This window comes from Taudactylus pleione, unplaced genomic scaffold (assembly GCF_031769625.1).
Source record: "Taudactylus pleione unplaced genomic scaffold, aTauple2 ptg000505l, whole genome shotgun sequence".
NCBI lineage: Eukaryota > Metazoa > Chordata > Amphibia > Anura > Myobatrachidae > Taudactylus > Taudactylus pleione.
Window position 1 is genome coordinate 6,254 of NW_028284907.1, and position 12,198 is coordinate 18,451.

The following is a 12,198-nucleotide window of genomic DNA, read 5'->3' on the forward strand; positions in this document are numbered from 1 at the left end:
TGTCCCGTCCTCCCATCACCCTCCCTCCGCCTGTCCCGTCCTCCCACCACCCCCCATACGCCTGTCCCGTCCTCCCATCACCCTCCCTCCGCCTGTCCCGTCCTCCCATCACCCCCCATACGCCTGTCCCGTCCTCCCATCACCCCCCCATACGCCTGTCCCGTCCTCCCATCACCCCCCATACGCCTGTCCCGTCCTCCCATCACCCCCCATACGCCTGTCCCGTCCTCCCATCACCCCCCATACGCCTGTCCCGTCCTCCCATCACATCACGGTAGTGTGTATGATGCCCATGAGGACAATGACGTCAGTGTCTCGCGTCATTCCGCCCCTCGGTGCCAGTGATCACTTCCGGCGCAGATCAGTGACGTCACCATGGCAGCGGTCACACACATCCTCCGGGCCGGCCAGGTAACGCAGCGGGGACACCGGGGACAGCAGGACAGTGTGCGGGGCTGTGAGCGGTGTAACATGTCGGGGTCCGCCTGTCACTCAGGGGAGGGGGCATTATCGGGGGCAGTGAGGGGTGTGTGGTATTATCGGGGGCAGTGAGGGGTGTGTGGTATTATCGGGGGCAGTGAGGGGTGTGTGGCATTATCGGGGGCAGTGAGGGGTGTGTGGTATTATCGGGGGCAGTGAGGGGTGTGTGGTATTATCGGGGGCAGTGAGGGGTGTGTGGTATTATCGGGGGCAGTGAGGGGTGTGTGGTATTATCGGGGGCAGTGAGGGGTGTGTGGTATTATCGGGGGCAGTGAGGGGTGTGTGGTATTATCGGGGGCAGTGAGGGGTGTGTGGTATTATCGGGGGCAGTGAGGGGTGTGTGGTATTATCGGGGGCAGTGAGGGGTGTGTGGCATTATCGGGGGCAGTGAGGGGTGTGTGGTATTATCGGGGTCAGTGAGGGGTGTGTGGTATTATCGGGGGCAGTGAGGGGTGTGTGGTATTATCGGGGGCAGTGAGGGGTGTGTGGTATTATCGGGGGCAGTGAGGGGTGTGGCATTATCGGGGTCAGTGAGGAGTGTGTGGTATTATCGGGGTCAGTGAGGGGTGTGTGGTATTATCGGGGGCAGTGAGGGGTGTGTGGTATTATCGGGGGCAGTGAGGGGTGTGTGGTATTATCGGGGGCAGTGAGGGGTGTGGCATTATCGGGGTCAGTGAGGAGTGTGTGGTATTATCGGGGGCAGTGAGGGGTGTGTGGTATAATCGGGGGCAGTGAGGGGTGTGTGGTATTATCGGGGGCAGTGAGTGGGGTGTGGTATTATCGGGGGCAGTGAGTGGGGTGTGGTATTATCGGGGGCAGTGAGGGGTGTGTGGTATAATCGGGGTTAGTGAGGGGTGTGTGGCATTATCAGGGTCGGGGGCAGAGAGCGGGTCTGTGGTAATATTGGGGTCAGATAAGGGGGGTGTGTGGTATTATCGGGGGCAGTGAGTGGGGTGTGGTATTATCGGGGGCAGTGAGGGGTGTGGTATTATCGGGGGCAGTGGATTACGGTTGTGTTATTGGGGTCACTGAGGGGCTAGTTGGGTTATTAGGGTCAGTGTAGGGGGGGCATACTACTGATGGGCATGTACAATTCAGAATATGTTCTCTTTGTAGAAATGTTTCTCTCCGTGGTGTCCTCTCAGGAGGTCTCTGTCCTCTGCTCTGCTGAACCAGGTGAGGTGGGGTCTGGGTGAGTGTCTCCAATTTATATTACGTCTTAGGTTTGTAGGGATGGTAACAATAAAGTCATATTATAGTATTACTGCCCGTGTCTTGGCACCGTAAGGGGCGTGATCCCCAGTTTGTGGCGCACAGGAAGCTGAGGCCGTTGGTTATGTCTGTGGGATGCTCCGCTCTGCGTGTCCTCTGTGGGTACATTCGCGGCTACGTTACATTCTTGCTTGTCCCCTGGAGAGTGTCACCTGATCTTATCTTATCTTAGCCAGTCCCTCACTAATCTCCCTGGTGGTCACGTGACGGTAGTGGGGGGGTTAAGCCTCGTTGCTCCCTACATGACATGTTAGCTGACTGTGGTTACCATGGTAATCCCAAGTAACTGCTGTGTAACCTTTAGTCCTCTGGTCATTGTCGCCTCCTTGTGGTCTGATAGATCATCCTGTCTGTATTAATGCTGGGCATATGTTAGTGTGTCCCGTGATACATCTTCTGTGTCATGTTACAGAGCGACTCTGTGAGGGCCGAGGGAGCGTTTCATGTGACCATGATCCCCGGAGATGGAGTGGGGCCTGAGCTCATGCACTCAGTGAAGGAAGTCTTCAAGGTGAGTCTGACAAATCCAGATAAGGCCGGTAAAATTGTGTCTGTGTGATGGAGTCGTCATCCTCCTCGGCGTTGGTATTGGTTATATCCTGGGTCTTGTCCTGCATTGTCCGCTCCTCGTGCTTAGCTCGGGGTGTTACCCTCTGCTCATGGCGGGGATCTGAGTATCACGCGTGTTCCCCTCTGTAACACATTATAACAAATGTATTCTGACATCTACTGCCCACCACCAGCACCATTAATGGCCACCAGCCACTTCCCCTGTGTCATGCTGGTTCCGTTTCCCACAGGCAGCCGATGTCCCGGTGGAGTTTGATGAGCATCATCTAAGTGAAGTGCAGAATATGGCGTCTCCGCAGAAGCTGGAGGAGGTTCTCACGTCCATGCAGGCGAATAAAGTCGCCATTAAAGGTAACCGGTCATAGCTGAACCTGCCCTTGCGTGTTTATTTGTTTTTAAGTCTACGTTCCCATAGAATCATCATTGAACCTGAAAGGTGATACCAGGATTCGTGTGTCTGTGTCTATACTGTTGTATTGTATTTACACATTGATGCAGCCCATGAATAATTTCATTGTGGTTTGATGGATGAGAAAAGACAGCCCCTCTATATGTTTTTTCATGTATGTTGTTTCCGTGCAGGGAAGATACACACCCCCATGGAGTATAAAGGAGAACTGGCATCATACGAGATGAGACTGAGGTATGTCCTCTGCACCTGTCCCCTGTCTGCGTGCTGCCGTCTGTAGTATGGCTCCAGGTGGGTACCCCTGCTCCTGTAGTATGGCTCCGGGTGGGTACCCCTGCTCCTAATGTATGGCTCCAAGAGGGTACCCCTGTTCCTGTACTATGGCTCCAGGTGGGTTTCCCTGCTCCTGTAGTATGGCTCCATATGGTTTCCCCTGCTCCTGTAGTATGGCTCCATGTGGTTTCCCTGCTCCTGTAATATGGCTCCAGGTGGTTTCCTGCTCCTGTAGTATGGCTCCGGGTGGTTTCCCTGCTCCTGTAGTATGGCTCCATGTGGTTTCCCTGCTCCTGTAATATGGCTCCAGGTGGTTTCCTGCTCCTGTAGTATGGCTCCGGGTGGTTTCCCTGCTCCTGTAGTATGGCTCCATATGGTTTCCCTGCTCCTGTAGTATGGCTCCAGGTGGGTTTCCCTGCTCCTGTAGTATGGCTCCAGGTGGGTTTCCCTGCTCCTGTAGTATGGCTCCAGGTGGGTTTCCCTGCTCCTGTAGTATGGCTCCAGGTGGGTTTCCCTGCTCCTGTAGTATGGCTCCAGGTGGGTTTCCCTGCTCCTGTAGTATGGCTCCAGGTGGGTTTCCCTGCTACTGTAGTATGGCTCCATATGGTTTCCCTGCTCCTGTAGTATGGCTCCAGGTGGTTTCCCTGCTCCTGTAGTATGGCTCCAGGTGGTTTCCCTGCTCCTGTAGTATGGCTCCAGGTGGGTTTCCCTGCTCCTGTAGTATGGCTCCAGGTGGGTTTCCCTGCTCCTGTAGTATGGCTCCAGGTGGGTTTCCCTGCTCCTGTAGTATGGCTCCAGGTGGGTTTCCCTGCTCCTGTAGTATGGCTCCGGGTGGTTTCCCTGCTCCTGTAGTATGGCTCCGGGTGGTTTCCCTGCTCCTGTAGTATGGCTCCGGGTGGTTTCCCTGCTCCTGTAGTATGGCTCCGGGTGGTTTCCCTGCTCCTGTAGTATGGCTCCATATGGTTTCCCTGCTCCTGTAGTATGGCTCCATATGGTTTCCCTGCTCCTGTAGTATGGCTCCAGGTGGTTTCCCTGCTCCTGTAGTATGGCTCCAGGTGGGTACCCCTGCTCCTGTAATATGGCTCCGGGTGGTTTCCCTGCTACTGTAGTATGGCTCCATATGGTTTCCCTGCTCCTGTAGTATGGCTCCAGGTGGTTTCCCTGCTCCTGTAGTATGGCTCCAGGTGGTTTCCCTGCTCCTGTAGTATGGCTCCAGGTGGGTTTCCCTGCTCCTGTAGTATGGCTCCAGGTGGGTTTCCCTGCTCCTGTAGTATGGCTCCAGGTGGGTTTCCCTGCTCCTGTAGTATGGCTCCGGGTGGTTTCCCTGCTACTGTAGTATGGCTCCATATGGTTTCCCTGCTCCTGTAGTATGGTTCCGGGTGGTTTCCCTGCTCCTGTAGTATGGCTCCAGGTGGGTTTCCCTGCTCCTGTAGTATGGCTCCAGGTGGGTTTCCCTGCTCCTGTAGTATGGCTCCAGGTGGGTTTCCCTGCTCCTGTAGTATGGCTCCGGGTGGTTTCCCTGCTCCTGTAGTATGGCTCCGGGTGGTTTCCCTGCTCCTGTAGTATGGCTCCGGGTGGTTTCCCTGCTCCTGTAACATGTAGGCGAGAGACAAAGCAGTAAAGTCTTGGAAGTGACACTCTCTATGTTGAAAGCCGCCATATGTCCCCGTCTCCTTACAGGCGTAAGCTGGACTTGTTCGCCAATGTGGTCCATGTAAATAGCCTTCCTGGATACAAGACCCGTCACAACAACCTGGACCTGGTGATCATCCGAGAGCAGACGGAGGGAGAGTACAGCTCTCTGGAGCACGAGGTGCGTCAGATGGAGTACATTCCATATAGACCGCCATCCCCTGCAGTGCGTAGCAGTGTAACCCTTCCCTCCCTACCTTTACAGAGCGTCAGCGGAGTCATCGAGTGCCTGAAGATCATCACCAGGGAGAAGTCCGCCCGGATCGCCAAGTTTGCTTTTGATTATGCTACAAAGAAAGGCCGATCCAAGGTGACCGCTGTGCACAAGGCTAATATTATGTAAGTAAATGTACGCCAGCGACGTGTGTGGTCAGCAGATCGCAAGATCAAATACAGGTCCCTAATGTCATACGGGATTTCTGCATAGCTATGGGGACACAGTCCGTACAATCAGGTCCCTTCCCTGGGCTGACTTGGGACGTGTTGTGGGTCCTTTTAGAATTGGTGATATCTGGTCCCCTGACGGAAATTATTTTTGTGCCCCAGAGTAATTCATAGTCCGCTTGTATCCGGGGGCCAGTGCGTTCTCGTGGCCTGTATGTGCGATGCTGTACGTATTGGTGCACGTGAGTAGAGTTCCCGCTGGGCTGTTTTAGCGGGGCGCGGCGCCCTGCCCCCCTTCTGGAGCGCCCAAGCTCTCTGCTCTTACCGCGCAGTGCCCCGCTAAAACAGCCATCTCCACCCGCGGGTCGCAGTGTCCAGCGGGTGGGGAAATGTGCGGTGACCCGGTCACCGCCGGTGAATAGACGCCGGGTGCATGCGCCCGGCATCTATTCTTCCTTCCAGCAGGGGGTTGCGCGGCGTGTCCGTAAGTGTCGGGCACGCCCCCAAGAGTGATGAAAATGGGACGCGTCTTATAGACAGGCCCCCTCTTCAATGGTCACGCCCCAATGCCTCCGGAGCTAGATTGAACACTACATAAGTGCGTTATTATTATCCTTTATTTATATGGCGCCACAAGGGTTCTGCAGCGCCTTACAAAGTACATAAACAAATGAGCACACAAGACAACAGTTATTAACAGTACAGACAATGCAGGACAAGTACATGATATATAACCAATGCTGCATGACACCTAAATAAGCAGCAGTTTTAGGCACCATTGTAAATGTAAGGCAAGAAGCACGTGAGGAAAGAGGGCCCTGCTCGTGAGAGCTTACATTCTGAGGGGAGGGTCAGACAAACAGGGGTGACACAGATGGGGAGCATAGAGTAGTGGGTTAGGATGAGCGCTGGAAAGCATTGAGGAAGAAAGGGGTCTTGAGGGCCCATTTGAAGATTAAGAGCCAGGAAGCCAAGTGATGGAGGAATTTTGCAGGAGCAGTGGTGTCAGAGGGGTAAATCCAGGGTTTGGTGATGGCAAGGAGAATAAAGGCGCAGATGAAATGCTCATGAACAGGGACCAGTTTATTATAGACAGAACTGGCTTTCCAGAGGGAACAGGAGAGAGGGACAGAGTTATATAGAGGTTTGTGAGTAGAAGGCTTACATTCCCAGGAGGGATAGATGGAGACAATTCGCTCCGAATGATCATATTCTTTCTGTCCATTTGCAGTAATGATTCGCTACAAATGCGCAGCGTACACGTGCGAGATGGAAACTATTAGATAATAAAGGGTATTACTGTTTATGGGGGTGACATAAAGTGTTGTATTAAGTTATTATCAGGGGTAATTAATACACCAAGAAAGTTGATGGTTTTGGTTTCGGCGGCGTCATAACGGGGCATTAGTCGGGGATTTTATTGCCTCTTTGGTACCCGTCCACAGTAAGAGAATATCGCTAGCGTAGTGGGTGTGTTAGTAGGTGCTTTCCCCCCCCTCACTGAGTCATACCAATAAAAGGTCTCCTTCAGGTGACGCCGCGCTCCGTGCTGATTGGAGAAAATATTAAGGAGCAGCTGCAAGAAAAACATGTATCTCAGAAGCTGTATTCAGGGTGGTTAGGGCGGAGGCTGGGCAGCTTTATACCCTCCTAGTGGGGCACACATGCATACAGCCTGTTCACGCTACATTATAAACCTTATTCTGGTATAGATGGCAAAGGAGTATGTGCTACCAGTAAGGGGGGGGTAGTGTCCTCCAGGTATGGGTCCTGGTCTTGTACACATGGTTGTAGATAGGAATCTGAGAGCTTGCTATGGGCTGAATCGGGGGACGCTGGGCAGGGGGAATGTATGAGGACCTTGGGAACCGTATGGAGAAGTGGTGTAACCGGGAGGAATTTACTATAATCTGATCAGCGAGAATTCTGTGCCTGTTACTATCAGCAGGTGGCTTCTAGATCTCCTCTTCTTCTAATCAGCCAAGTCCTGGACAAGCTCAGGCCCCTCAATAACGCCTACTGCCCACCAGCATAATATCATTCTCTTATTTTTCTACTTCAGGGTCCATAGGGGGTCCACAGGGTTGACCTTGGGGTATAGGTTGGGAACCAAATCCGGGCACCACGCAGTTAAAGCTTTTAGCTCCCAGGATGCACTTGGGTCCACTCTCCCTATAACCCCGCCCCCCAGCCAGAGGCACCTCAGTTTAAGTTGGTGCTCGGCCGGAGTCGGGTCACCGTTACTGCAAGGGGGCTGCTTAGCAGCCCCTAAGCTTAAAAGAGTTTTATTTTATTATTTTTTTACTACTCTTCAGAGCGGCAGCATCAGACTGTCCAATGGACGTCTGAGCTGCCGCTCCTACACCCCGCCGGCGCTGCGACGCCAGTACAGATCTGGGGATCGCAGCGGGACCCCAGAGTCTGTACTAGCCGGGCTCTGGAGGAATCCCTGGGCTGCTGCCGGATCGACGGGGACAGGTAAGTCGCGTGGTCACCGCTTGCGGTGACCCGCGTGTACATGCAGCCTTATGCCTCCGGTCTCTGGGGACAGACCGGAGGCGCTAGCGGTGGCGGCGGGCTCCCCCTCCATGGAGGCATACCCCGCGTGTCCACAGCCCACCAGGGATTATAGCGGCAGCGGGAGCCGGCATCCCGGGGGGTTAATTGCTAGCCAGGGGAGGAAGCCTTCCCTGTCTAGCGGCTCCTCCCCTCAGCTCAGCGCGCCTTTCAATAATACAGTCTGGCGTCGCTGAGCTGCTTCCTCCGCGGGCCACGCTTCTTCTGAGGTCTCCAGCGGCCATTTTCTCTCTGTGGTGCTGCAGAACTCTTAGGATGTCAGTGAGCCCAGTCCCCCTGCGTACCTGGCCATTTTGGGTGAGTGTACACAGCGCTATAGCCTTCCCAGACACTGAATCTGGGCAGTTGAATGTAGCGACATTGTGCAGTATATTATATGTCATGCTTATGTATGTATATATATTTTTCTGCATTGTATGTGACTTATGCTAGTGCTGACTGTCTGTGCTTTTTCTCTCACCTGTCAGTGTATATCTATCCCTTTTCTTTATCTGCCCTAATACAGGTGTACCTGGGGTGGTTCTGAGACCTCACATATATATATTTGTTAATATCTGTGAGGTTTGTCACATACTGTTGCGTGCTGCACGTTGCCATATTTTAGATGGAACTGTGAGTTGCGTACGCTGATAATGGGTTCCTGCAGCTAATCTTAGCGTCAGTCAGGACCGGTATGGCGCTGCTTAATATTTCCGTCAAGATAGTCAGATATATCTGACCAGGAGATTGCACACGATACTGCACCCATTATTGCTATCCTGCAAGTCATAGCCTGCAGGAATTAGTGCGGAGGATTTTAACTCAGAAAGGTTTACGTATGCGGCACCATCTGGTGCCGGGCCCCTTGCACGACCCCCTTAAAGGGCGTTGTTTCTCAGGATCCTCTCCTTTGAGGATCGCCGGGCGGGCCCCATTGTCGTCACTCGCTGGGAGTTACTTCACCATACTGCCCTTTTGAACTCGGGGTATCTCGCAATTTCTTGCAATTTACCCCTGTGTCACAGACTATCGCTCCCTGCCGGGGTTTTTCACAGTACATGAATTACCTCCGATACCACATCGGTCTGTCATTCCCCTTGCAGGGATTACCACAACGGCCACCCTGGTGGATGTCGTTTTATACGAAATACTAATTGGCGTGATATACGCCCTGTGGTTACTGACCAGTGGCTCTGCCGTGAACTGGATGGTATATTCGGCTCTTTCCCTCTCACATGGGGGGGAGCCGATCTCAAGTATTATTATCCCTGCTTTGGGGCTGGTAGCCAGGCTCATTCTGGATATAGAGAATGTCGATCCTGCACCAGTATCATACATCTCCCGTTTTCTGCCCAGCGGGTGGATCTCATAGCGGGAGTCTGGCTGTCCCCAGATACGAGGAGTCACAAAGGCCTCCTGTTTCCCATTCCCTGAGGGTCCTCACATGTAATGGAAATCCCCTTCTGGGATGGATTTGTATGTTAATCATCGGGTTACGGGCATTAATACGCCTCCCATCCCGGCCTGGACGAATTTTACGGATCCGTAGGTGGTAACTTTGCCTGAAATCAATGTACTCAAGTTTTCAGGGCCTGTTGCCCGTCCTACCATGGCCATCGCATGGTGATGCTTTTGTGACGTTTTTCCCCTCCAACACGTCTGAGGTTCAAATATCTTTTTGCCGCTCACAAAATATGCAGTGGTCATATGTGGGATTACCTCATGGGATGCCGGTCTTCTAACTTTCAGGGTTTCGGCGGCGTCTGTATCCGCCGCAGTACCCTATGGCTGCGTTATGGGAAAGCAGAGGTGCACACTCCTTCCAGGGGGAAGTTCTTGTTTGGTCCTGACCTTGACAAGATCGTTGCATCATTGGCAGTATCACTAATGGGGAGATACCGTCTTTAGCTACTCCCACTACATTCGGACTAACTCTGTTAAGTCTTTTTGTCCTCAGGGTCAGCCTAAAGGCCTGTTTTTTCCTAGGCTGTCGGCCTCCACGGGGGCCACCGTATCCAGTACCGAGCAGTCCTGGACTTCCGGACGACCCTGTTTCTACACCTGAGGATATACCCTCAGCCTGACGGGACAGGTCTACATCTGGGGAATTTCCAGAGTGAGGTACTGATTCTCAACGGCCTCTCATTGCTCATGCAGCCTCCTCACAGGCATTGTTACACGGGCCCTTCTTCAGAACTGATCAGGGCCTTACAATCCCAGAAAGCTATACAGTCTTTGTGGTAAGCAGAGCTATTTCGGCCAACCTCACTATCTCAGTGAGGGACTGGTTGTTCTACTTTCTTTTTGGGGCGGTGACCGACTGGTCCTCCTTTGCCTATACTCTGTCTCAAATCCCTGAATCAGATTCCAACGGTGCCTTGACTCAGGTGGAATCGTCCATGCTCCATCATCCGATGTTTGGAACCTGGGGATTTTATGGTATATCCGAGTATTCAGGATACGTACCTACGGGTACATACAGAGCCCTCTCATCAGCATGGGTTCAGGTTTGCTGTGCCACAGCAACACTTGTAAGTTTCGGGCTCTGCCTTTTGGGGCTGTCCTCAACTCCACCGGGGTTTACCAGCTTTATGGATTTTCTGACAGTTCACCTGTTCAGTGTATCCGAATGCTCCTTTCTCTGGACGGTCTCCTACTTTTAGCAGGATCACCAAGGTACTTTACCGCCAGGTCAGGATAACCGGGGCTTCTTCTCGTCACAGAAAAGTCCTCCCTGCATCCCTCACAGGGTTTTCTTCATCTGGGAGCACTGCTGGATTCTCAGAATCTGAGAATTTTTCTGGCGTAAGACAAGATCTCCACTCTTCAACTTCGAGTGTGCGGATATCTACGCAGTCGACATATGTCATTACTCTTTGTGATGCGCGGTCTACCAGAGTGTCTACCTTTTGGTAGGGTGGAATGTGCTCAGTTCCATTCCAGGCCTTGCCATAATTGACTCCCCTCCAGATGGATCGAGTTTTTTCCATCGGATCGCTGTTCGAACCATGATACTTTCTAAGGAGGCGAGTTGGTCTCTGTCCGGGTGGCTATGGCCATCTCGTCCAGGGTGTTCTTTGCTAAAGACAGTGTCTGGTCCGCATTCATTTCGGGGCAGTTGGACGTCTGTCGCTTCTGCCCTGCCACTTAACTTGTTGATACTTTAAGCTGTCTTGGACTTTCACTCTGGCCTAACCCATTTGTCACGGTTAACCTGAATAGGTTCAGTCCGACAGTGTCACAACAGTGGCTTCCATCTAGGCAACACTGGTAGTTGGGTGGCAATGTTAGGAATGTCACCCATTCTGACATAGTCCAAGGGTCTTCTCCTGGCCAACTCTGCGGTGTTTATTCCCGGAGCTCTCCATTGGGAAGCGGGCTTCCTCAGCCGTCACGGCGTGCATCCCGGGGACTAGTCTCTTCTCCAAGAGAGGTTTCAACTCCTGGTGAGCAGAGGGGGCCTCCCTGAGGGGATTGATCCCCATGGCCTTCTGACTCGATCACACATTACCGGTGTTACAGTCCAGCTCTAGGAGTACTGAAGCTACCTTCAGTGACTCTTTGTCAGTGAAGTGGTCCTTCCACTTTGTGTACCTGTGTCCTCCGGTCTCCCTTCTTCCTCGAGGTCTTCGGAAGTTTAATTCGAGACGGAGGGGCTTTCCTTCTGGGGGCTCCAGGTCGTCCCAGACATCACTGGTACTAAGATTTTCGGAGTCTCCTCCTCGATGCTCCGTTCCTACTGCTTCACTATCTGGACCTGTTGTCTCAGGGTCCTTGTTTTTCCCTGGATCTGGATCGCTTGTCTTTAACTGCGCCCCTACTGTGGTCCTCGGGCTTCCCTGGCTCTGTCTTCATTGAGATGTTTAGAGCAGATAGGCCAGACTTTGCTGGGATCTGCCACGGACTGTGGCATACATAATTCTTATGGTATTGTACCTGTCGATACGATCCTCCGGTGTCCAGGATTTCCAGATATTCTGGCATTCCTTCCAGCTGGCTTGGGTTTCACCCTTGGCCTGGCCTTCCTGACAGTGCGGATCTCTACACTGTCGGTATGGTTAAGATATGGAATTGCTCCGCTCTGATATCCAGTTCATCCTTTGGAGTGTTTTCTGGATTATGTCTCCACTTGTCCTCCCTAGGGACTCCTGGGGAGTTAGTAGTGGTTCTTTGTTCCCTCCGGGGACAGTCCATGGAACCGCTGGTTGTGATAGCCATTACATGGTCTATTGTTTAAGCTCTCTCTCTCTCTCTCAGGGTGTTTAAATCAACCAGGAGAGTGTCTGAATGGGGAGCGTTCTCATGTGGCTCCCTCTTCTGGAGGGCATCATGTCAGGGTGTGAGTTGCTTTCGCCCTGTGTTTCTTCTTAAAGTGGTTTTTAGGTTCCATATTATTCTGGAACTTATGGTATGGCCATTCAGTTCCCAGTCCTCTCGGCTGTTGTGGCCTCATGGACTGTGGTCCGGCCTCTTTGGCTTTATGTGATCCGTTCAAGTTCCTTATGGTAAGCGGACTCCTTATTGGTGGTCTGCGGTTTCTGGTTTTAACAGGAAACGATGGC

General features: G+C 52.7%; 1 protein-coding gene across 2 annotated transcripts in view; it reads left to right on the plus strand.

The window, feature by feature from the left end:
• Positions 1 to 312: 312 nt before the first annotated feature.
• The window catches only part of IDH3B (isocitrate dehydrogenase (NAD(+)) 3 non-catalytic subunit beta), a 34,397-nt gene continuing 22,511 nt past the window's right edge, over positions 313 to 12,198 (plus strand). For both annotated transcript variants that reach the window (XM_088450062.1, XM_088450061.1), the window contains exons 1-7: positions 313 to 411; positions 1,597 to 1,656; positions 2,165 to 2,263; positions 2,553 to 2,673; positions 2,905 to 2,965; positions 4,685 to 4,817; positions 4,902 to 5,035. In XM_088450062.1, the coding sequence (XP_088306188.1) occupies positions 376 to 411; positions 1,597 to 1,656; positions 2,165 to 2,263; positions 2,553 to 2,673; positions 2,905 to 2,965; positions 4,685 to 4,817; positions 4,902 to 5,035 (644 nt within the window). In that variant the 5' untranslated portion in view covers positions 313 to 375. The remainder of the gene's footprint in view (positions 412 to 1,596; positions 1,657 to 2,164; positions 2,264 to 2,552; positions 2,674 to 2,904; positions 2,966 to 4,684; positions 4,818 to 4,901; positions 5,036 to 12,198) is intronic.